The 22,426-nt window shown below is 37.0% G+C and overlaps 1 protein-coding gene across 1 annotated transcript; it reads right to left on the minus strand.

Moving 5' to 3' along the window:
* Positions 1 to 17,107: 17,107 nt before the first annotated feature.
* On the minus strand, positions 17,108 to 18,959 carry LOC145014833 (transcription factor TCP4-like). The gene is made up of 2 exons (XM_078973264.1): positions 17,570 to 18,959; positions 17,108 to 17,483 (listed from the first exon to the last, which is right to left on the minus strand). The coding sequence occupies exon 1, from the start codon at positions 18,658 to 18,660 to the stop codon at positions 17,605 to 17,607; it is 1,056 nt and encodes a 351-aa protein (XP_078829390.1). The 5' UTR covers positions 18,661 to 18,959; the 3' UTR covers positions 17,108 to 17,483; positions 17,570 to 17,604.
* Between the last annotated feature and the right edge of the window lie 3,467 nt (positions 18,960 to 22,426).

Here is a 22,426-nt window from a genome sequence, read left to right on the forward strand (position 1 = left end):
GAGCTATTTTAGAAATTATGCCCATGTTAGAGTTTTGGATCAGCATAGCTAGAGGGAGTACCGGGGTTCCTTGAGGTTGGAAAGAATTCAAGACAAGTCAAGATTGTGAGTGTGGAGCAGACTACTGTGTGGCCGATAGGGCCATGAACAGCTAGTCGGACGATGTGGATAAGATATTATTTGAATAAGGATTAACTAGGAATCATGGTATCAACATAAGGCAACTAGAGAGCCAGTTCTGGTTGCAAGAGGGTTCATGGTTAAGCAAGGAACGATGCTCTTTGGAAGTGATGTAGGAGTGACTGTAAGGATGCGGAGTAGTTGTAGCATTCATCGGGTTAGTATGTGGTTATGGAAGAGATGTAAGATTGTAGAGCAACCATAACATTCACCAGGTTAGTGTGCGGTTGTAGAAGTGATGTAAAACTACAAAGCATCTATAGCATTAACCGGGTTAGTGTGCAGGTGTAGGAGTGGTGTAAGACTGCAGAGCAATCGTATAAGTCACTAGAATAGAACACGTTTAAGACGTGTTATAAGACCATGGAGCAGTCATAGCATTCACTAGGTTGGTAGGCGGTGGTATCAGTGGGGGAAGTCTATAACTTGGCCCGTGGATTTTGTTGGGTTTTGAGCAATCTAACACTTCCTAAGTGTGCATGCAACCCTAATAAACCTTGGATCTATGTTTGTCTAAATACATGCAAAATAATAATTTTCCAAGGTTTATAACCTATCTAACATGGCATGGGGAACATTTCAACATAAAAGAGTTAGAAGAGATTACATACCTTTTGGTGAGTTTGGTTCTAAGGAGTTTGAGGGCCAAGCACCAATAGTGTGAATGCCTCAAATGGAATCACAAACACCACAAACTCTTGGAAAACTTTGAGAGAGTATACACACTCTTGTATTTTCGGCCACACACATGCACACACACACTAGATCACTAGTTTTCTCTTAGGCTTCATTTCATGCTCCATAAGCATGCTTATATAGTGTGCATGGTTAGGGTGAAACCCTAATAACCCATGTCTTTTCCTTTTCCAAGGATCCATGGGTTAGAAGCTCCATGGATCATCCATGGACTTCCACATAAGCCTAGCCCATTAACAAATGAGTATTAGCCCACACTATATAAAACAAATAGCCCATAATTTAATTAGTATTCCTTTTAATCTCTAAATTAATCCATAATTAATTTAAGACTAAAACTAATTAAATAACGTAACTTCATATTAATATATTATAACTCATAATATATTAATAAACATATGTGTATAACTCTCATAAAATTATCCATAATAGTTTGGATGAGATGCAACCCAAATGGACCATGCCGGTCGGGTCAAGTATATACCAAATAAGTTATGGACTTAGACACCTTATCCAACAGACTCCCACTTGGATAAGTCTAATAACTATATTTGCCTATAACTTCAGGAACCAACCAACAATCGTAGCTCTCGAAAACTCCCTCGAACAATGAAGACTCTGTCGAACTATGAAGCGCCATTTTAGATAAGTGATCACATAATCCTCTGTTCTCATGATATCAGCCGGACAAACACATGGAACTATGTCTTGCTTATTGTCTAGCAGTTGTTTCTCGATTTTCCGATTTGTTTGATGAAGAACTTCACTGAACACATCGGTTTAGTTCTGACCAGGCCTGGTTCATGGGTCAACACAAAATCATCGAGGGGCCCAGATATCGCTTCTATTTCTAGAAGGAACAGATAAACTTCGACTGATATGCTTGTTCTACTACTTATTGAATTGTACACAAAGGCACGTTTTATAACATCAAGTTACTGATGCGTTTACGTGCAATCAATGCACAACCAACTCATAGGTAACAACTCATATCTCTAGGTTTAAAGATTTATATGATGTTATCGTCTCACGATCACTCGAGATAAATTCCATGAAGTGATACAAGTGAGCGTGGGTTTATACCAATACTCATAACTTATGAGTACTCATGAATGTTGCAGCAACCATTGCCATGTCTAAACACCTTTAAGGCATCTACAAACCCAATTCATGACAATCTTGATTCATACCTACTTCCGACGTATGATCGATTGTGGAGGTTTGAATAAATTAATTATTCTGGAAGTCAAAACATGCAAAACTGAAACAATAGTAAATAATTGACAATGATAGTAACACTTTACTCATAAATAAATCAGAAATTTTATTCATCATCAAACGTCGATTACATTTTACAAGTTTCAGGAAAACTATCTAATCTGTAAAACTAATATCGTCCCTCAGCCCGATGCATCTCGCATGCTGAAAATGCTTAACCCTCGTCAGTCCCTTCGTAAGGGGATCTGCAGGATTCTCATCTGACGATATCCTCCTTGTCACAAGGAGTCCTTCTTCAATCTTGTGTCTTATGAAGTGATATTTTCTGTCAATGTGTCGGGATCTGCCATGATCTCTTGGTTCCTTGGCTAAGATAACCGCAGCATTGTTGTCACAGAAAATCTCTATAGGTTCCTTAATAGCTGGTACAACTCCAAGGTCTCCGATGAAGTTCTTTAGCCATATCGCCTCCTTCGCTGCTTCACTCGCTGCTATATATCTCTGATTCACAAGTCGAATCAGCCACCGTCTCCTGTTTGGAACTCTTCCAAGAAATTGCCCCTCCATTTAAGGTAAAGATCCAGCCCGACTGAGAGCGGAAATTATCCCTATCAGTCTGAAAACCAGCATCACTATACCCTAATATTTTCAAGTCATCACTGTCACCAAGGGTAAGGACCCAATCCTTAGTCCTCCGCAGGTACTTGAGAATGTTCTTTACCGCGGTCCAATGAGCCTTGCCAGGGTTCCCCTGATACCTGCTGACCATGCTCAAAGCAAATGCCACATCAGGACGGGTACAAGTCATAGCATACATGATCGAGCCAACTGCGGAAGCATATGGTAATTGGCTCATCTCAGCTATCTCTGCCTCTGTACTCGGACTCTGAGTCTTACTCAGTTTGGTATTGCTTTGGATCGGTAAGTCTCCTTTCTTGGAATTCTCCATGTTGAACCTTTTCAACACCTTATCCAAGTAGATACTCTGACTAAGTCCAATTAGTCTTCTACTCCTTTCTCTTAATATCCTTATCCCTAGGATATAGGTAGCCTCCCCTAGGTCCTTCATAGCAAAGCACTTCCCAAGCCAGGACTTAACCTCCTGCAAGGTTGGGATGTCATTTCCTATGAGTAGTATGTCATCCACATACAGTACCAAGAAGCTAACTATACTCCCACTAGCTCTGACATACACGCAAGACTCATCTTCGCTTCTCAAGAAGCCAAACTCTTTTACCTTCTCATCAAAACAAAGATTCCAGCTACGAGATGCTTGTTTTAATCCATAAATGGATTTCTCAAGCTTGCATACTCTATTAGGGTACTCTGCATTGACAAAACCCTCTGGCTGATTCATGTACACATCCTCAGCCAACTTTCCATTAAGGAAAGCGGTTTTGACATCCATTTGCCATATTTCATAATCATGAAATGTTGCAATGGCTAACATAACCCTAATAGACTTAATCTTGGCTACCGGCGAGAAGGTTTCGTCATAATCAATACCTTGAGTTTGAGTAAAACCCTTCGCAACCAGTCGAGCCTTATAAGTATGCACTTTTCCTTCCATGTCGGTCTTCTTTTTGAAGATCCATTTGCACCCGACTGTTTTACGGCCTGGTACATTGTCAACCAAGTTCCAAACTTGATTGTCATACATGGACTGTATCTCGCTGTCCATAGCCTCCTTCCATTTAGCAGACTCCGGGCCTGCCATGGCTTCCTTAACACTGCTAGGTTCATCCAAATTTACTAGTGTACTATCACTAATAAACGTATCACCTTCCGTAGTAATATGAAAACCATAATAAAAAGAAGGTGTGTTCCTAACCCGTGTGGAACGTCTCGGAGGTACAGACTCGTCAGCTGGATCAACAGGAGTTTCTTCCTCAGGTTGATTGCTAGTGTCTGAGGTTCCTTCACCAATTGATTCTTGAATTTCTTCAAGATCAATCTGCCTCCCACTGTCTCCTTGGCTTATAAATTCTTTCTCGCGAAAGATCCCTCTTCGTGCTACAAAGACCACATTCTCATTGGGTCTGTAGAAAAGGTAACCGAAGGATTTCTGTGGGTAGCCGATGAAAATACACCTTTCACTTCGGGGTTCAAGCTTATCATGAGTTTCACGCCTCACGAAAGCTTCGCAACCCCAAATTTTGATGTGGTCCAAATTGGGAACCTTCCCAGTCCACATCTCATGAGGTGTTTTGGTAACCTTCTTTGTAGGGACTAGATTAAGGATATGGGCGGCAGTCTCTAAGGCATACCCCCCAAAAGAGATTGGTAACGAAACTCGACTCATCATAGAGCGAACCATGTCCAACAAGGTTCGATTACGCCTCTCAGCTACACCATTCAGTTGTGGTGTCCTAGGAGGAGTCAATTGTGAGACAATCCCACACTCCTTAAGGTAGTCAAGGAACTCGGTACTAAGATACTCACCACCTCGATCGGATCGAAGCATCTTAATGTTCCTGCCCAATTGATTTTCTACTTCCTGCTTGAATTCCTTAAACCTTTCAAAGGTTTCGGACTTATGTTTGATTAAGTAGACATACCCATATCTACTATAATCATCAATAAAAGTCACATAATACCGATTAGCGTCCCTTGTGGCGGTTTTGAATGGCCCACATACATCAGTATGTATTAGGTCCAACAAACCTTCACCCCTCTCACAAGTTCCAATGAAGGGTGATTTTGTCATTTTTCCAAGTAGACAAGATTCACAACTATCATCTGATTTAAGGTCAAATGATTCCAAGACTCCACTCTTTTGGAGTTGGCCTATGCGTTTCTTGTTTACATGTCCAAGACGACAATGCCACAATGATGCTTTATCTAGGCTAGTAGAAGAATCAATATACAACACATTATTTCCTAAGTTGTCTACAATCGACACAGTTTCATACACGCCATCACAAGGTAATGCTTTAAAATAAAACACATTATTAAAGAAAGCATTAATACCACCACATTCATTATCAAACGAAAAGGTAAAACCTTGTTTGTACAAAGCATGAAAAGAAATAATATTCCTCGCCATTTCAGACGAGTACACACATTTATTCAAATCTAATTTTAACCCATTATTAAGCAACAAAGTATAAACCCCAATCTTGGAAATAGGTGAAGCCTTCCTATTCCCCATGATTAAGTTTATCTTCCCGTGCTCCACATCCTCACTTCTTCTTAGGCCCTGCAAATCAGAACATATGTGAATACCACATCCTGTATCAAGCACCCAAGAGTTAGAATATGTTGAGTAATTAGACAATATAGTGTAAATACCTGCATAGGTGGGTTTCACTTTCCCATCCTTTAGATCCTGCAAGTACTTAGGGCAGTTTCGCTTCCAGTGTGCCTTTTCATGGCAATAAAAGCATTCAGCATCCTTTGGAATGGCAGAAGGAGTGACAGAACCGTTCTTAGTCTTTGATGAGGAGCCTTCAAGAGACTTTCCCTTGGTACCCTTCGAAGGGTGCTTCCTCTTTTTCCCTTTGCCTTGCCCAATAGCTAAAACAGGGGTAGAAGTTGGAGTAGGAGTAGTAGAGGTAACAACCGCTTTACCCTTAAGACCGGTTTCAGCGGTCTTCAAGAGTCCTTGAAGCTTGCTGAGGGTAACTTCCTCCTTGTTCATATGATATGTCATTCGAAAATGATCATAACAAGAAGGAAAGGAGTGCAAAATGATGTCAATTGCTAACTCCTCGGGGATGTTAACATTCAGCTTCAGCAAACGGTCCACATACCTTTGCATCTTTTGCATGTGGCTCGTGACGGATTCACCGTCCTTCATGCGGGTAGTTATTATGGAGGAGATTATTTCATACCGCTCCTGACGAGCACTCTGATGGTACCTTTCCATCAAGTGTTGGTGCATCTCAAAAGGGTAGAAATCTTCATACGACTTTTGGAGTTCGGCTGTCATCGTGGCCATCATGATACATGCCACCTTAGTAGCATCTCTCTCATGAGTCCTGAATTCAGCGATCTCCTCAGGAGTAGCAGTAGACTCATCAAGTTCTTTTAACTCCTTATCGAGTACATATTCCTTGTCCTCGTAACGAGTAACCATCCTGATGTTCCTAATCCAATCCATGAAGTTGGAACCATCAAAGATGACCCTCCCACAAAGATTCATGAGAGAGAAAGAACTAGTTGGGTTAGAGCCTGAAGCATTAGTGTTGGAAGACATCTGAAAGAAGAAAGTAAGTTTAGATTAGATATTTAGGATCCTTAATAAGACACCCAAATGTAATATTAAGGCTAGGATCCAATCACAATATATTACACTTAGAAGAGGGATGCCGTAATCTAAGTAATAATATCTTTGAAAGGTAGGTGAATGACGATTCACCAATTTCCACCATGAAAACGAAATGATTTATTAGGTTTAATTGGATTCGAAATTCCTAGATTCTTTTGAGATTCATTGAACTTTTCAATGGCATGTTTCAATCTCGATTGTGCCCTTCAAGTTTTGTGACTGGGATGCCGAGGATCACAAAACAAGGTGTGAATAACCATGCTAACTCACTTGGTACTCTTAATATTATCACCTAATCAATGTGCCGGTTAACCACACACGCTCCATTGATCTATGAAAACATTAAGTTACCCTTCGTGATCCTTACTAGTTCTAGTTAGTGTGCCGGTTAACCACACACGCTCCACCAACGACTTGGTAAGGTACAAAGTGTGAATTCCATGGATTAGCACCATGTTCACATTTTCCTAAAATAACTAAGATTGGGAATTAAAAGAGTTTAGTTATTTTATAATATTCATTATACTTTTAATGAGGATTTAAAGTCATTGTTCTACCCGTTCGGCTAACGACCCTCCACCGATCAAGCAAGCGGTGGGTGAGAGTATACACCCATTAAGTCGCCATTTTATAGGCAACAACCTTATACCCACCTTATAGACCGGTTTCGTGAATGAGGCCTACTAACGGTAAAACGACTTATTCTTATACATATATATAATAATTAACCATTAATGTTATAAATAGTATAAGGGTTGAATTTTAACTATTAAAACTCTAAGGTTTGGAATTAAAGTTTATTAAAGTGTGTGAAACTTTACAAATTCCAAAACTTGAGGGCAAGTTTTGTAACTTTGCAAAACTCTTCATTTCATAACTTATGAATTAAAGGTTCATAAAAATGAAGACTCTTCATTTTCATGTAACTTATGTGTTTTAAGTGTGTGTTAAATGAAAGTGACCTTTGGTAATCCATAACTTGAGGACAAATTATGGACTCCATTAAAACACACAAATGATAAAGAATTAATCCTAAACAATTCAGCAAATAATTCCTATCATTTTCTAAATTCATAAGAACATGAACATGATCATCAAAAATTCAAGAATTATATGAACACATAAAATCATGGAATTTTGATATATGCTATTGTAAATGGATTAGAACAACCATTACACCAACTAAAATAAGTTTTATAACACCAAAACAATTTAGGGTAATGTTTCTAGTCCATTTCCAGCAGCAAAAGTCGAGATTCTGCATTCTTTCGATCCTACTCGTCGAGTGCACGAACTGACTCGTCGAGTAGGTTGAAGTTTGCCTTGGACTCGGCGAGTCCCCCCAATGGACTCGGCGAGTCCACCATGCAGACAGCAACGATTTCGACTTTTTTCACTATTTTGCATCAAGTATCAAACAAGCAAGCCTAGGCTCTGATACCACTGTTGGGTTTTGAGCAATCTAACACTTCCTAAGTGTGCATGCAACCCTAATAAACCTTGGATCTATGTTTGTCTAAATACATGCAAAATAATAATTTTCCAAGGTTTATAACCTATCTAACATGGCATGGGGAACATTTCAACATAAAAGAGTTAGAAGAGATTACATACCTTTTGGTGAGTTTGGTTCTAAGGAGTTTGAGGGCCAAGCACCAATAGTGTGAATGCCTCAAATGGAATCACAAACACCACAAACTCTTGGAAAACTTTGAGAGAGTATACACACTCTTGTATTTTCGGCCACACACATGCACACACACACTAGATCACTAGTTTTCTCTTAGGCTTCATTTCATGCTCCATAAGCATGCTTATATAGTGTGCATGGTTAGGGTGAAACCCTAATAACCCATGTCTTTTCCTTTTCCAATGATCCATGGGTTAGAAGCTCCATGGATCATCCATGGACTTCCACATAAGCCTAGCCCATTAACAACTGAGTATTAGCCCACACTATATAAAACAAATAGCCCATAATTTAATTAGTATTCCTTTTAATCTCTAAATTAATCCATAATTAATTTAAGACTAAAACTAATTAAATAACGTAACTTCATATTAATATATTATAACTCATAATATATTAATAAACATATGTGTATAACTCTCATAAAATTATCCATAATAGTTTGGATGAGATGCAACCCAAATGGACCATGACGGTCGGGTCAAGTATATACCAAATAAGTTATGGACTTAGACACCTTATCCAACAGATTTATCTAGGACGATTTAGATCATCACAGGGTTGGGTGAAGGGTTGTTAGTGGGCCTTAACATTTGTAATACTTGGAAGATCATAGGTTGGGTTGGGGCCAGATATGATGTGAGTACTCGGTTCGGTTTGTAGCCATCACTAGGGTTAAGTGGACTTGGTGATTCGAGCATTAGTTGAAGTTTTCTTCATTAGGAGTGATTGACTGATGGATTTTTGTTTGTGGGTGGATAAGGACCACATGTACCTTCAGTTTTGATTCTGGAACTAATTTTGTTTTCGATGAGGACTTTTCAGTACTGGTAAGTGATCGGGGCGTATATGCTTCGGGTATCCATAAACTTGTTTAGGATGGATAGGTTTGTGTGTTTCGGGTTATGAATTTGAGTCATTATGGGAATGGTTTGGAATGGTTCTGTCTTCCTAGGAGTTAGACATCGATCATGGTTTTCAATTTTAGGCATAGCAGTTAGACACTCATTGGCTTAGGGAAAAGTTGAAGTTCATTCTTCGATAGGGCTTATGATTTTCCGCTATTTTGGCTTCAAATGTAGTAAAGGTGGGTAGTTATCGGGGTGAGGTAACTTGCCTAATCATCTATGGGATTCAGGGAGTTCAATCAGGATCGTTGGGTTCGGCAACAGAGATAGTAATGAATGATTTCGAGGATAAAATCTAATTTAAGTGGGGGACAGTTGTAACACCATGTTCTGAGCCATTTTATGATTCAGGTTCATGGGCTGGAAATCGATTTCCTAAAAGCTTTGAGGCCTTTAGAAGGCAAATTTAGTTCTTGAGAAAGAGGTAATGATGGTTGGGAGATCAAACCGTTGAATTTTGTTTTAGGCCGAAGGGTAGAAAAGGGCATGTCATAAGTTGGGGGCCTTAGATGAAATATGGATTTTTGTTCGAGAAGTTTTAGTCCAAGATATCTAGATGATATTTTGGGGCTTTTCATCACCTTTCTATGGATATAAAGAGCATCAATATCGGAGTTAGAACGAAGAAGTTATGACCGTTTAATGTTAAGAGGGTTTTTAGGTTAAGCCTAGTATTTTGGGCATAAAGGTTGTATGTTGGGCGTATTAGGCAAAAGGTGATCGTTGAGTATAACCTAGTACGTTGGGCGTAAACAAGTTAATGCTTGATCGTTTCCTTTGGCCCAAGGGTGAGATAATGTGCTTAAATAGGGATGAGAAAAATGGTTGCTTGACTGTTTCCTTTGGCCCATGTATGAGTTAAGTTACCTTGAGTGTTGTGTAAGTTAGATTTTTGAGGTTTGAGCCCTCTTTAGTCATGAAAAGACATAAAATCAGAGATTTATGGGTTAAGACATTATTTGGGATCAGATCTGAGAAGTGGGCTTAGTGGCTTAACAATTTAAGCCCTTAATAATGAGTTTGGGTTGTTGTGGAGTACGTTGGGGGTACCCAGCTCGTACACAACAAGTACTGCCCAAAGGAAGCATACGTTGGGCGTAGATTTAGTATGCAGGTCGTACTTAGTTGTTGGTATGACGTTGACTTTTGTTGACCTGTTAACTTTAGGTTAAATGTAGATTGACTTGGGACTTGTTTGGGGTAAAATGGTCTTTTTATCATTCTTGGGATAATTGGATCATTCGTAGGTAATATCTTAATTATTGATTAGGGTTGTATTTATTATTAGTTGGTGCAACTTTATCCAGTTCAATGACCTGAGCAGTTATTTAATTACCAACGGATTGAGGTGAGTTTTCTCACTGTGCTTGTTGGTCGAGGGCACTAATTCCGCTCCATTAACTTGTGTATGTAGGATGATTGTTGTCTTTGTGACTCTTGTATGATTGTCTGTGTATATACGTGTTGAGCAGCTGAGACTTATTTGTTGTTATTATTATATGTGATACTGTGTATTCTGAGACGGATGATAGTCTCCAAGGTTGTTGATAACCCATCGAGCATGTTGTTTTCCCACTGAGACCTTGGGTAGTCTCCAAGTTTGCTGATAACCCATCGGACATGCTGTTTACCCATTGAGACTTTGGGTAGTCTCCAGGGTTGTTGATAACCCATAGCTATTTATTGTGATGTGTTATATGTGGTATTTTAGGGAACTCACTAAACTTTGTGCTTACGATTTGTGGTTTACATGTTTCAAGTGTTTTTATATTAAAGAAGGGGCGTGACTCTATTGTACTGCATCAATAGGGGACTTGTGTACTTGATAATTTTTAATGATACTCTGATAAATGTTTTAAGATCTTGCAGTTGTGATTTAAATAAATACTTAGAGTTTTAATCGAAAATTTTGGGTTGAAATTTGGGGAATTACACATCACAATATAGAGTGTATGGGTGAAAGAATCGGTTAAAACGAAAATAGGATGAGGAAGTTATGAACATCGAACTTGGGGAGAAAGTAAATTGTTGAAATATGAAGATGGTAAGTATGCAACGTGTGAATATTAGATTATGCAATATGTCGAGACTGACATCATAAAACGAGGTATAAACATGATATGTCAGTCCTTTATTTCAAATTTCATACTTACACTCTGAGGAAATTAGTAAGGGCGATTTTTGAAAGCATTATGTTGGAAGTAGGAGCTAATTCAAAGGAGAATCCAAGGAAACAATCACCCAACTCTACTACTTATAAGTGAAGTTATTCCAGGCCGGTCCTGAAAAATGAAATATTCTTAAAGGCTCAGGACGAACAAGAAAAAAAGGGCCCTTATCTTTATTATAATTTTGTATTTCTAAATAAAAATATATAATGAAAAAAATTGGGCCCTGTGCAGCTGCCCACTTCCCCCCCCCCCCCCCCCCTTTAAGCCCCCCAATTTACATCCTCTTACTAACTTAATTAATGTGTACATGGTAATGACATAATTATGGTGGAAACCTAGCTTATGTTTGTTTATTGTTGAAGGAGTCTTAATATTGGTGTTGTAGTAAACTTGGTGGTTGCAATTTTGCAATTTCAAGTATTACATATCAATTCCATGGTTAAATTCTTGAAATTGAGAATTATGAACCCTAGCTTAACTAACATGTTATATAAGTGAAAGTGAACTTATATCTTAACGAAATAAGTCATATATATGACTTATTCGTGGAGTATAATCAGTTTTGATATGAAAATTGAAGTCACAAGATTAAGTCATGTATAAATGACTTATACTTGAGTTATAACACTCAAATCGATGGAACGACGAATAAGGTAAAATTAAGTTCATGTTTTAATGAATTAAGATATATATATATACAACTAATTCATAGAGTATAGTTAGTGTGTACATAACTAAGTATGAACTTAAGGAAGGTATTGAGTCGGGTCGATAGAAAAATGAGTTATATTGTAATACTTAAGAATTATATGTTATTTTGACAATATAAGAATAGGACTTTAGGGGATGGATGTTCATACATATACAACATTTCAAGTTGAGTAACCATTATTTCCTTTTAGATAATTGATATAGATATGTGGTTATTATTTTCTTATTCATATGATGAATGTGTTGACAAATCAATAATTTGGTAATTTTTGAGATTTACAACATAATATTATTATACGGAGTAATTAACTAATATAACTGAGATTATAGATTATGGAGTAAAAAAAAATTATAGCTAAGATTTATAGTCGATTAATGCAGTCTGGTGTAACAAGCTTATATAGTTGGAACTATTAGTAATCATTATTGAAAGATTGAAAAAAAAATTATATAACTGACTAATTACTGGTAGTTGATGAGATATAGAGTTTTGCTATAGTTGATACTATATTTGGTTTTGATAACACAATACATGAAGCATTATGGTTGTTGAGATTAGCTAAATAGTGTTAATTATAAATAGTTTATAAATCGTTTGGTGAGTTACATAACGACTACCTAGTCACAATACCTAATGAGTATGGAGAGTCACATAACGAGTATTTTGTGATAATATTAAATGAGTATAATTATCTATATAACAAGAACCTTGTGGTATCATCGAACGAGTATGATGAGTCACATAACGAGTACCTTATAACCATTTTCAACAAATATGGTGAACAACATAATGAGTACATTGTTCCGATATCCTTCGCTGATAATTGAAATGGTAGATTGAGTAGTTGTAAATCCATTATTGAGAACCGTTAGTTAAAATGGTGGCTTGAGCAGCCGTAAAACCATTTTCTTTTTTGTTAGTTAAAATAGTATTGCGAGTAGTTATAAATTCATTATCGTCATTGTTAGTTAAAATGATGGTTTGGGTAGCCATAAAATCATTATTGTCGTTGTTAGTTGAAATTGTGGTTTGATAGCCATAAAACATTGTTGTTGTTAGCTGAAATGGTGGTTTGAGTATCCATAAAAACATTGTTAGTTGAAATTGTGGCTTGATAGCCATAAAACATTGTTGTTGTTAGCTGAAATGGTGGTTTGAGTATCCATAAAAACATTGTCGTCTCAGTTAGCTGAAATGGTGGTTTGAGTATCCATAAAAACATTGTCGTCTCAGTTAGCTGAAATGGCGGCTTGAGTACCTTTAACTCCATATTTAGTGGATGTGTAGACGTAATACTATAGCTAAGCATTATTAATTTATCGATAGTTGTTAAGTAGCTATCATGGTTCTAAAAAGCGCGCCATGGCGCGCCTCAAGGCGTGCCATGGCGCAAGGCGTGATATAGCCGTTATGAAAACATCCAAGGTGGGTTAGTTAAGCGTGGTGCCCAAATAACGTGTCAAGGCGTGTCTTATCGCGTTATGGTGCGAGTTTTTTTCAAGGCGCAGGTTTTTTCGATTTTTTTTTTGTCGGGCCTAAAATAATTGAGTTTTTGTTAACTTTTTTATATTAAATATGAATATAACACTTCTAAAAACTTCATATATTTGATACAATTCAATAATTATATGATTTATCTCTTTTAATGTATATAAAATAGTCACGCCTTGAAAAACGTTATGGTTCGCCAAGGCTTGGCATAACTTAACTTTGACCTCGCCGCCAAGTCACGTCTTGCGTTTTTTAGAACCTTGGTAGCTATAAACTCATTCTCTGGCGAACCTAAGTTGTTTACTATGAATATATATATATATATATATATATATATATATATATATATATATATATATATATATATATATATATATATATATATATATATATATATATATATATATATAGAGAGAGAGAGAGAGAGAGAGAGACTTGAAAGGCATTGTGAGATTTAATTAAATTATTGTTGAACAAATTGATATAATCCAGTTATGTGGCTATTACATGTAATTTTGTTGGTGTTACTTACTTAACTCTTGTAGCTTACCTTTTATTTGTTGTATGTCTTTCAGAGGCTCAGACGGTCTTAATAAAGTGAAGTTGAACATGAAAATTTGGACCAATTGTTGTGAATTTAGAGTTTTACATGGAACCGGATTCTTGGATGTGGTCTTTGGATGATTCGGTAGTCTTTATGGTTAATTGTGTTTGTAAATATTTTAATGACTTTTTCTTACCAGATGGTATCCAACCTGTTAGATGGAATTCATCGGTGCCTAGGAAGTTTAACATCTTAGTTTGGAGGCTTTTGTTAGATCGTTTACCTTTGAGACATAATCTTTGTGACAAAGGTACAATGTTCCTATTGTCTTGTGTCTGATTTGCATGTAGTATAATAAAGCTTTAGATTATTTATCATTTAAATGTGAGGTCGCAGCTAGAACATATAATGAGTTGTCCAAATGGATGAATATTAATTTAGGAACTCATAATCAATTGTGGAGTTCATTATGTGGATGGATTAGTTAAATTTTAACAATTAAAAAAATAAAAACAAAAACAACTAGTGATGGAAATAATCGTTGATACTATGTGGTGGGTTTGTGGTGTTTTCGTGATGATTTGGTGTTCGGTAATATGAAGTATAAAAATCAATGATTTTTTTATGTCATTATAGAATATTTATAAAATTAGATTGTCTCTAGAAAGCGAAAAGGTGTTTGTAATTGGTTAAAAAAATCCAATCAATGCTTTTATTTTGTAAGCTTTTTTAATCTTTGCTTTCCAGTGCCTTGCTAGAGACCTGTTTTTATACATGCAACTGTTCTAAAAAATGTGATTATGTTCATTAGCATCTCAAAGGCGTACATCCTTATTCCTTTTGTTTTAACTGCATTTAGAAACAATCCTTAAACGTACTCAGACCAATATGTTTATTGAAAAACTCAGGAAACACACCAGCATAACAAGGTGCTTAACGTAGGTATAACTTTGTGCCATTTACCCGTTATTTTATGATTCTATATTACTTTGAGGCCTATCATGGTATTATATATAGTTCTTTTATAGTAAGCAATTTTAATTCCCGCTTGTAAATTTAACACATAAAGTTTGTGTGATGTTTGACTATAAATACTTTGTAATTGTTTCTTTATTTCTAGCTTTTTGCTAGCTTTTATAAAATCCAGTCGTTTTAATGGTTCTACTATACGCTACTATTTACTACTAAAAGTGGATACGATTAGTATTTAGTCATGGGATTAGACACTATTGATTATCATATACCATTTGCATGGTCTATATATCTCAACAATTTATGTGAAATGTGCTCTTTAATAAAAATAGATACTCTTCTTTCGACGGATGGGCATTGCTTATTCACATAAATACCTCAAATACGGATCAATCTTGAGTCTTCTATACGAAAGTATATTAAATCTCGACTGATTTGTCAACTTGGCCTTCACGACAAGTTATATGAAATACTTAATCTAGTTGAAATGAGTTGTCTTCGTCCATCATAAAGAAACTAGCTATACACCCATAAAGCAATTGTCTCCATCTCCATAGAAACCAACACAAACGAAAGAAAAAAGAAAACCCTTAAAGAAAACAAAAGAGTCCTTCACATGAATCAACCATATTGCAATAATGACACACATTTTCATGTTTGTACCTTTAAGTACTTCTTCTTCATGCACATTCAATTTCCCTTTGCCTCCAAGACTCCTCATCATCCAACTTTAATCATGAATCAAAGTTCTTTATATTTAAATTATTTGGCTTCGTGGCATTTGACACCATCCATTTCCATGGACCACTAGCCACCGCGTGCCGAGGTTTCAACCGCCATGAAATGGGACCGGTCCGGTTTTGTTTATCATCAATAAATGAAGCTTTGAAAATGACATGTTCTATAATAATTTTGAAAAGGTATTTTAGAATTGATATGGAAAAACAAGAATTGAACAATTTTTATGTAATACAAGTTAGGCTTAACAACAAGGATTAATTTGACTTCATGATATCATGTGGTGTGCCATCTTATTTATGTTAATTTGGATAACAAGCTAATTTTTTTGTAATTAAGTTGCTAAACTTAGGAAAACAATCTATTTGGTCACTAAGTGTGTAAAAATGTTAATCCAATGACCTAGTTGAGATAAAATGTAGTTTAACAACCTTATTGAACTAGGCGTATCAAAATTTGATGTAAATATCAAGTCCGGCTATGAACGTAGGTAGAATAATTTTTGAGTAGTTTAGTATATTTGTTGGATTCCTAAGTGTATTAATTTAACCCTTTAATTTTTAGAGTAAATTACACAAATGGTCCTTATGGTTTTGGTAAATTTGCACGCTAGGTCCTTAACTTATTTTTTTAACTCGGAAGGTTCCTACTGTTTGTTATTGTTACACGCTTGGTCCATATTGTTTGTTTTTGTTACGCGTTTGGTCCCTATCGTATGTAATAATACAATTATTTAAATATGGAAAAATAGTATGGTAGGTAAGGTTAGGTGAGGGGATGGGGTTGGGGGTGTGTTTATTTAAATAAATTAAAAAAATCAAGGGAAAAATAGACTTTTTATGTAAGATATGGACCAAACGTGTAACAAAAACAAACAGTAAAGACCTTCCGAGTTTGAAAAATAAGTTAGGGACCAAACACGTAAGTTACCTAAACCATAAGGACCATTCGTGTAATTTACCCTAATTTTTATGACTAGTTATATTCAACTTAAAATCTATAAATATGTCATATGTATGTCCTCTAGATACATTAACTAATAGACATTGTCAAAATCATCATCTATTAGGTAAGCAATTACCCAAATCTACAATTTTAAACAACTACATTTAGATATAATAAATATGAAAATGTTTGTTTAATGATCTAATTAGTAATAAAAAAAAGTTTATTACCTTAAATTAAGAAAAAGAACAGTTTGTTTTTTTCTTAACCTAAATTAACAAATAACAAAATACAATAATTAAGTTGCCTAGCAATCCAATTTGGCAAATTCCAATCCAAATACCCATTTCAAGATTATAACATGCTCTCATACTGTCGACGTGAACGATGAGATTAATGATCATGACTCCTTTTTCATCACATTCTTTTTATGGATTTTGATAATCGTTATTAGACTCTATCAATTACCTATTGAAGAACACTTATAAATAGAATATACACAATAAAGATCCGAAATCCGCAAACAAAAACAAAGCTTTCTCTTTCAGTTTATCAACTAGTGTACACACATCCAATTGACCAATCACTAAAAAAGAGCAACATCCCAACATTATCTTATGGCTTCAATCAATCACAAAAGTGGTCAATTTTGTGTTGGAACACTATCAAGAATATGTTATCCAATGTTTGGTGAAGAATAGAATGCATAATCAAAACATATATATTGCTCTGTTTTAGCAGAATACTAATTTCGATCCCAATTAGCGTACATAAACTAAGAACAGATGTAATTCAAAAATAATTTAGCATGGAGATTAGAGCTAAACATATGCTCGATTAAAACAAAATACAAAAATCTTGAAAAAGTAGTAGTAGCGGCCATTGATTTGACTCTGTGAAGCTGAATCATCTTTTTCATCCTCTGTTTTCGTAAAATAGTAATTGATCCTGTAGTTATTGCAAATTCCATGGAAATTAGCTTGATTTTACGATAAATAGCGAGTAAAATTTCAATGGGTGTTTGAGATTTATACCTGTTCGAGAGAAGATTAAAAAGAATGAAGGTGAATCAATGGCGAGAATCAGAGGAAGCAGAGGACGGTTTATCAGAGATGCCGTCGTCTTCCTCTTGTTCACCTTCAATACGTGCCGGAATAAGAAGCCCAGAGAACCCACCTACGCCGGAAGTGAAACCGGACATAGAAGACGGGTGGTCAAATGCCGCAGCGCCGATGAACGGTGGCTGGTCGATCCAAGCACGAACTGAAGGTGTGTTACTGGACTGAAGGGGTCCCCTCTGCGAATTGTTATTGAACAAATGATTCTGTAGGAACGGCGTTGTTTGTGTTGGCGGCGAACTGAAGGGAAAGCCACCGGAAACACCGCCGCCCCAACCCACCATTCTCTCCGGCCAGCCGGAGCCACCTAGAAACATACTGTTACCTTCTTCGGTTTGTTGGTGGTGGTGGTGAAGCATCGGATCTTCGAATGATTGAAGAGAGAGTTTTAGATCTTGAGTTTGATTACTACTTCTTGAAAGAACATCCGTCGGTGAGAAGCTCTGATGAAATTGCATTGCCGACGAGTTACTGTTGTGCGGTGACGAGGAACCACCCATCGGAAAAAACGACTTAATCGTATCAGCTATGGAGTCTGAATCAAGAGATGGAGGTAAAAAGCTTGAATTTTGAGTGTTACTCATTTGATTATCAATAATACAATCATTTGGGTATCGCTCAAAATTCAAAATTGAAGTTGAATTTGTGGCGGCGGCGGTGGAAGTCGGTTTCCAGGCGGGAAGCTCGTCGAGCTCATCAATGGCGGCTTTGGCTTTTTTAATCAGCCAGTCGACGGCTTTGCTCGGACGGTCGTACCCCAGTCGGTCTTGTACGTCGTAGAATTGGATGGCGGTGTGGGCGGCGAGGCGGACACGGCGGTCTCTCGGTCCTTTCGCGGTGCATACTTTACTGTGTCTATCTTTCCGGCCAGTTGATCGTACAATGTGACCACCGTGAACTTCCACAATTTCGCCACCGGAGTTTCTCAACCCCAATCTCGACGACCCACCCACCGGTGACTGCCGCCGGCAGAGTTCTTGATGTTCGTACTGGTAACTTCCTCCCATTTTCTCATCCGTTGCATTTTCGTCTTCCACCAAAGAAAACAAATACGACCGTTTCTTCTGCGGCGGAAGCAGAGGTTGCACCGCCGCCGCCGCCTCTCCAGCTAATCCACCGTGAAACGGAAACCCATGCAACCCAATTCGAAACCCTTGACTATCTTCCTCTTCTTCCGCTACATATCGTGAATCCAACAGTTCTTGATTCTGATTCAAGCTGTTCTTGTAAAAATCCAGATAATTCCTCTGAGAATCCAGACTCAGACCCTTTGGAAACAAAAACACAAAACTCAAAGAAAACACGAACTACTTTCTTTACTTTGATCAAATTCGCTATAAATTTCGATTAATCTCTGCCACAATTCAGATAAAAACTGATCCTGCAACTGCATCGCCGTAAAGGGTCTGCAATCCAGCCCACAATCAAGCTCCATAACAGCACACACATACACACAGAGAAAGATTAAAAAAAAAAGTAGACCTCCCTAAATTGTAGCCTAACCCATCTTCACCTTCTCAAACAGCTTTTAACAGCAGGCTTTTTGGTGAGTTTAATAAACTATTTTGGGGATGCCCAATTCTGACACTACAAACTGTACACACTTAAATATGAACAGGTGATTGGTGGGTGGTAGATGGTGGTGGGGAGGAAGAGAGAGAGAAAGCTTAGGCTTTGTAGAGTGAGGGAATGGGTTTATTTTGGGAGAATGCAATTGTCACATACACCAAGTGGTGGTGATGGTGGTGGTGATGATGGTAACGGTGGTGGTAGTGGCGGAATAATGAAAGTGGAGAAGATTGAGTTGGAGATGAGAGAGAGAGAGGGGTGGCAGGAAATTCAGAATAAGACCATAAAGATTCCTGTGATCCTTCTGTGTTGGGGGAGGGGGAGTACTCTAGCACTAAAGCTTCTAAGTCCTTTTTGATGAGCAAGTTGTGTCTATAATATGCTTTGTTTTTTTTCCCTTTAACTAATTCTTGATAAAAGTTGACAACAAATTATGATGATTTACTCTTTTGATTTTTATTTTTAATTTTAAAAGCCAACATTTAATTCAGAATGTAGTTGATGATGTCGAGACTACGAGGAGTCGACCTCGCCAAGGAGAACGCGAAGCTTGTTTGGCACGTTCTACACCACCCCCTAGAATATGTTACGGGTTTGCATCAAACCGTATAAACCGTCTGCACCACACCAAACCGCACCACGTAGTGTGGTTTAGAACTTTCGTGGTACAGTTTATGGTTTCTAATTTTCTAAACTGCACTACGTGGTGCGGTTTTTAACTATAAAGTCGCGGTTCAAACCGCACCGAACCATGTGTGTCTATATATATAATCGTTCTACATAAATAATATGCGAAAGAAGTTTGTTAATTTAGTTTTATAAATAGAATTAGCATTGGGTGATTCTTGGTAGCCATTACAATTAAAATTATTAAGAATTCTTAGTGAAAATGACATAATTATATGAGCTATGGTTATGCCGAACATGGAATCAAGAAATATAGTTATATTTATGTATGAAATTAATTAACTAAAGTATTAAACTTACACAAAAAGTCGATGCACTCAAATTACTTTTTGTGGTTTCTTTTTTTTCCGTTTCATATCACAAAAGGACCAAATCAACCTAAATTTTTGGTTTTTAAAAATCTAATACTAAAATCACCAAAATGTTTTTATATGTGAAAGTTATTAATTAAACAACTTATCGAACCACACAAACCGTATAAACTCGTCGCATTAAATCGCATCGCTTAACGCGGTTTCAAACGTTCGTGGTGCGGTTTACGGTTTCAAAAAAAACTCAAACTGCATATGCGTTGCGATTTGCAGGTTTGACTCAAAATCGCACCGCGAACACCCCTGGTTTCTAAAACCTGAGGAGAGAGGGGTGAAGTTGGAGAGAGAATGTGTGTTAGGTTGTAATTGGCTCTTTTTTCTTTTTTGTTTTCAATATATATATATATATATATATATATATATATAAACCTTAGGTGCAAGGTAAAAAAGTAATGTGGTAATATATTTAATCTAAAAGGAGTGGCAACAATCCTAACAACACCCCTCTGATATCATTTTTTTTTATTTCATACAGAGAGTGATATCACCTCTAAAACTTTTTGATTTTTTTTCTTTTACAAACTTAAATAAATTATATTTTTAATACACAACATTTCATTTTAATAAATTCTCTTTTAAGACACAAACAATTAACATTAAATAAGTTATATTTTTTAAAAACATCAACATTTTATGTTAAATTTAAAAAGTTACAATAAATTAAAATTTACATAGATTATAAAAGATGAATGATTATTTATATTGGTTGAAAGGGATGTTTAAAATTTGAATTTTAAAAGCATATATATATATATATATATAACATGAAAGGTATTTCATCCCGATGATGACTGGACTCATAGTATATTGGCATTCTAACCTGATGGTTGATTGGGCCTAGAGCATCCGAACCCGGTTGTTGACTACACCCATAGTATATTGGTATTCCAACCCGATGGTTGATTGGGCCTAGGGCATCCCAACCCGGTGGATGATTGCTGTAACGACCCAAAATTCAAGGCCAAAAATTTCATTTTTGAATTAACGCATTTAATAAACATTTTACCAAAACTTTGTCAATAAAACATTCCATTACAAAATCATAATGTTGTATTTCAAACCATAACATCATGTATTAAAAATCAGAGTACGATCCCAAAAACTTATTGCGGAAACATGTGTGTGTGATGCGCTGCTACACCGCCGGCTCTTTCCCTTTCGACGAAGAGGTACCTGAAACCAAAACCAAAATTGTAAACACAAAGCTTAGTGAGTTCCCCTATCATACCACATACCATACAATATCGTCGGTATCTTTCAACCGGTAACCTTCATCGGTATCTTTCAACCGGTAACCATCTTCGGTATCTTTCAACCGGTAATCAACATCGGTATCTTTCAACCGGTAACTGGGGACTATTTCACCCCCGAACACTAGCATACAATCAACAAATATAAGCATACAGTCAGGCATATCCGAGTACTGACCCACCCTTGGGTCCTAAGGTCCATTGTCAGGGAAACTAATCCCTACCATACACATAACATACTAACCAGATAAACCTCATAACCAACACATAACCAGACCAAGATAATTATCACAAAGACCATTATCTTTTAAATACCCCTTTTTGGTGGGTTGCCATTGTGGCCTTAGACCCACCCCTACTGGAAGGTAACTCACCTTAATATCGTGTAGTGTCTGAACTATCCTCGGCGCACAAGTCAACTCCCAATGACTCCTTGATCCCTACACGAAAACCTTCAAGTCAACACATATCACATACAACCCTAAACAGGGTTAGCCCAAGTTCAGTCAAAGTCAACATTCAGCTGACCTAACTCGCCGAGTTGGCCTACCAACTTGTCGAGTCCATGCTTCTCTAATCCCACACAAAACCCCGGCTCCACTCGTCGAGTCTAGCCAAAACTTGACAGGTTTTCCTTCAATCATAACATCGGGACCATCTTCATCCGACTCACTGAGTTCCTTCTTGAACTCGTTGAGTTCAACTCCAACTTAAGAACTTGTCCAGTCTATGACTCGCCGAGTTGTATTAACAACTCGGCGAGTCCATCTTCAAATATTGGGAGATTGTTATGGACTCACCGAGTCTGCTCATACCAATCGCCGAGTCCCTTGACTTCCAAGTCCCTTTTCGCATCCAAACCCACAAGGGACTTCCTTCCTAACACTTACCCATTC

Source organism: Lactuca saligna, chromosome 9, assembly GCF_052625555.1.
Source record: "Lactuca saligna cultivar CGN05327 chromosome 9, ASM5262555v1, whole genome shotgun sequence".
NCBI lineage: Eukaryota > Viridiplantae > Streptophyta > Magnoliopsida > Asterales > Asteraceae > Lactuca > Lactuca saligna.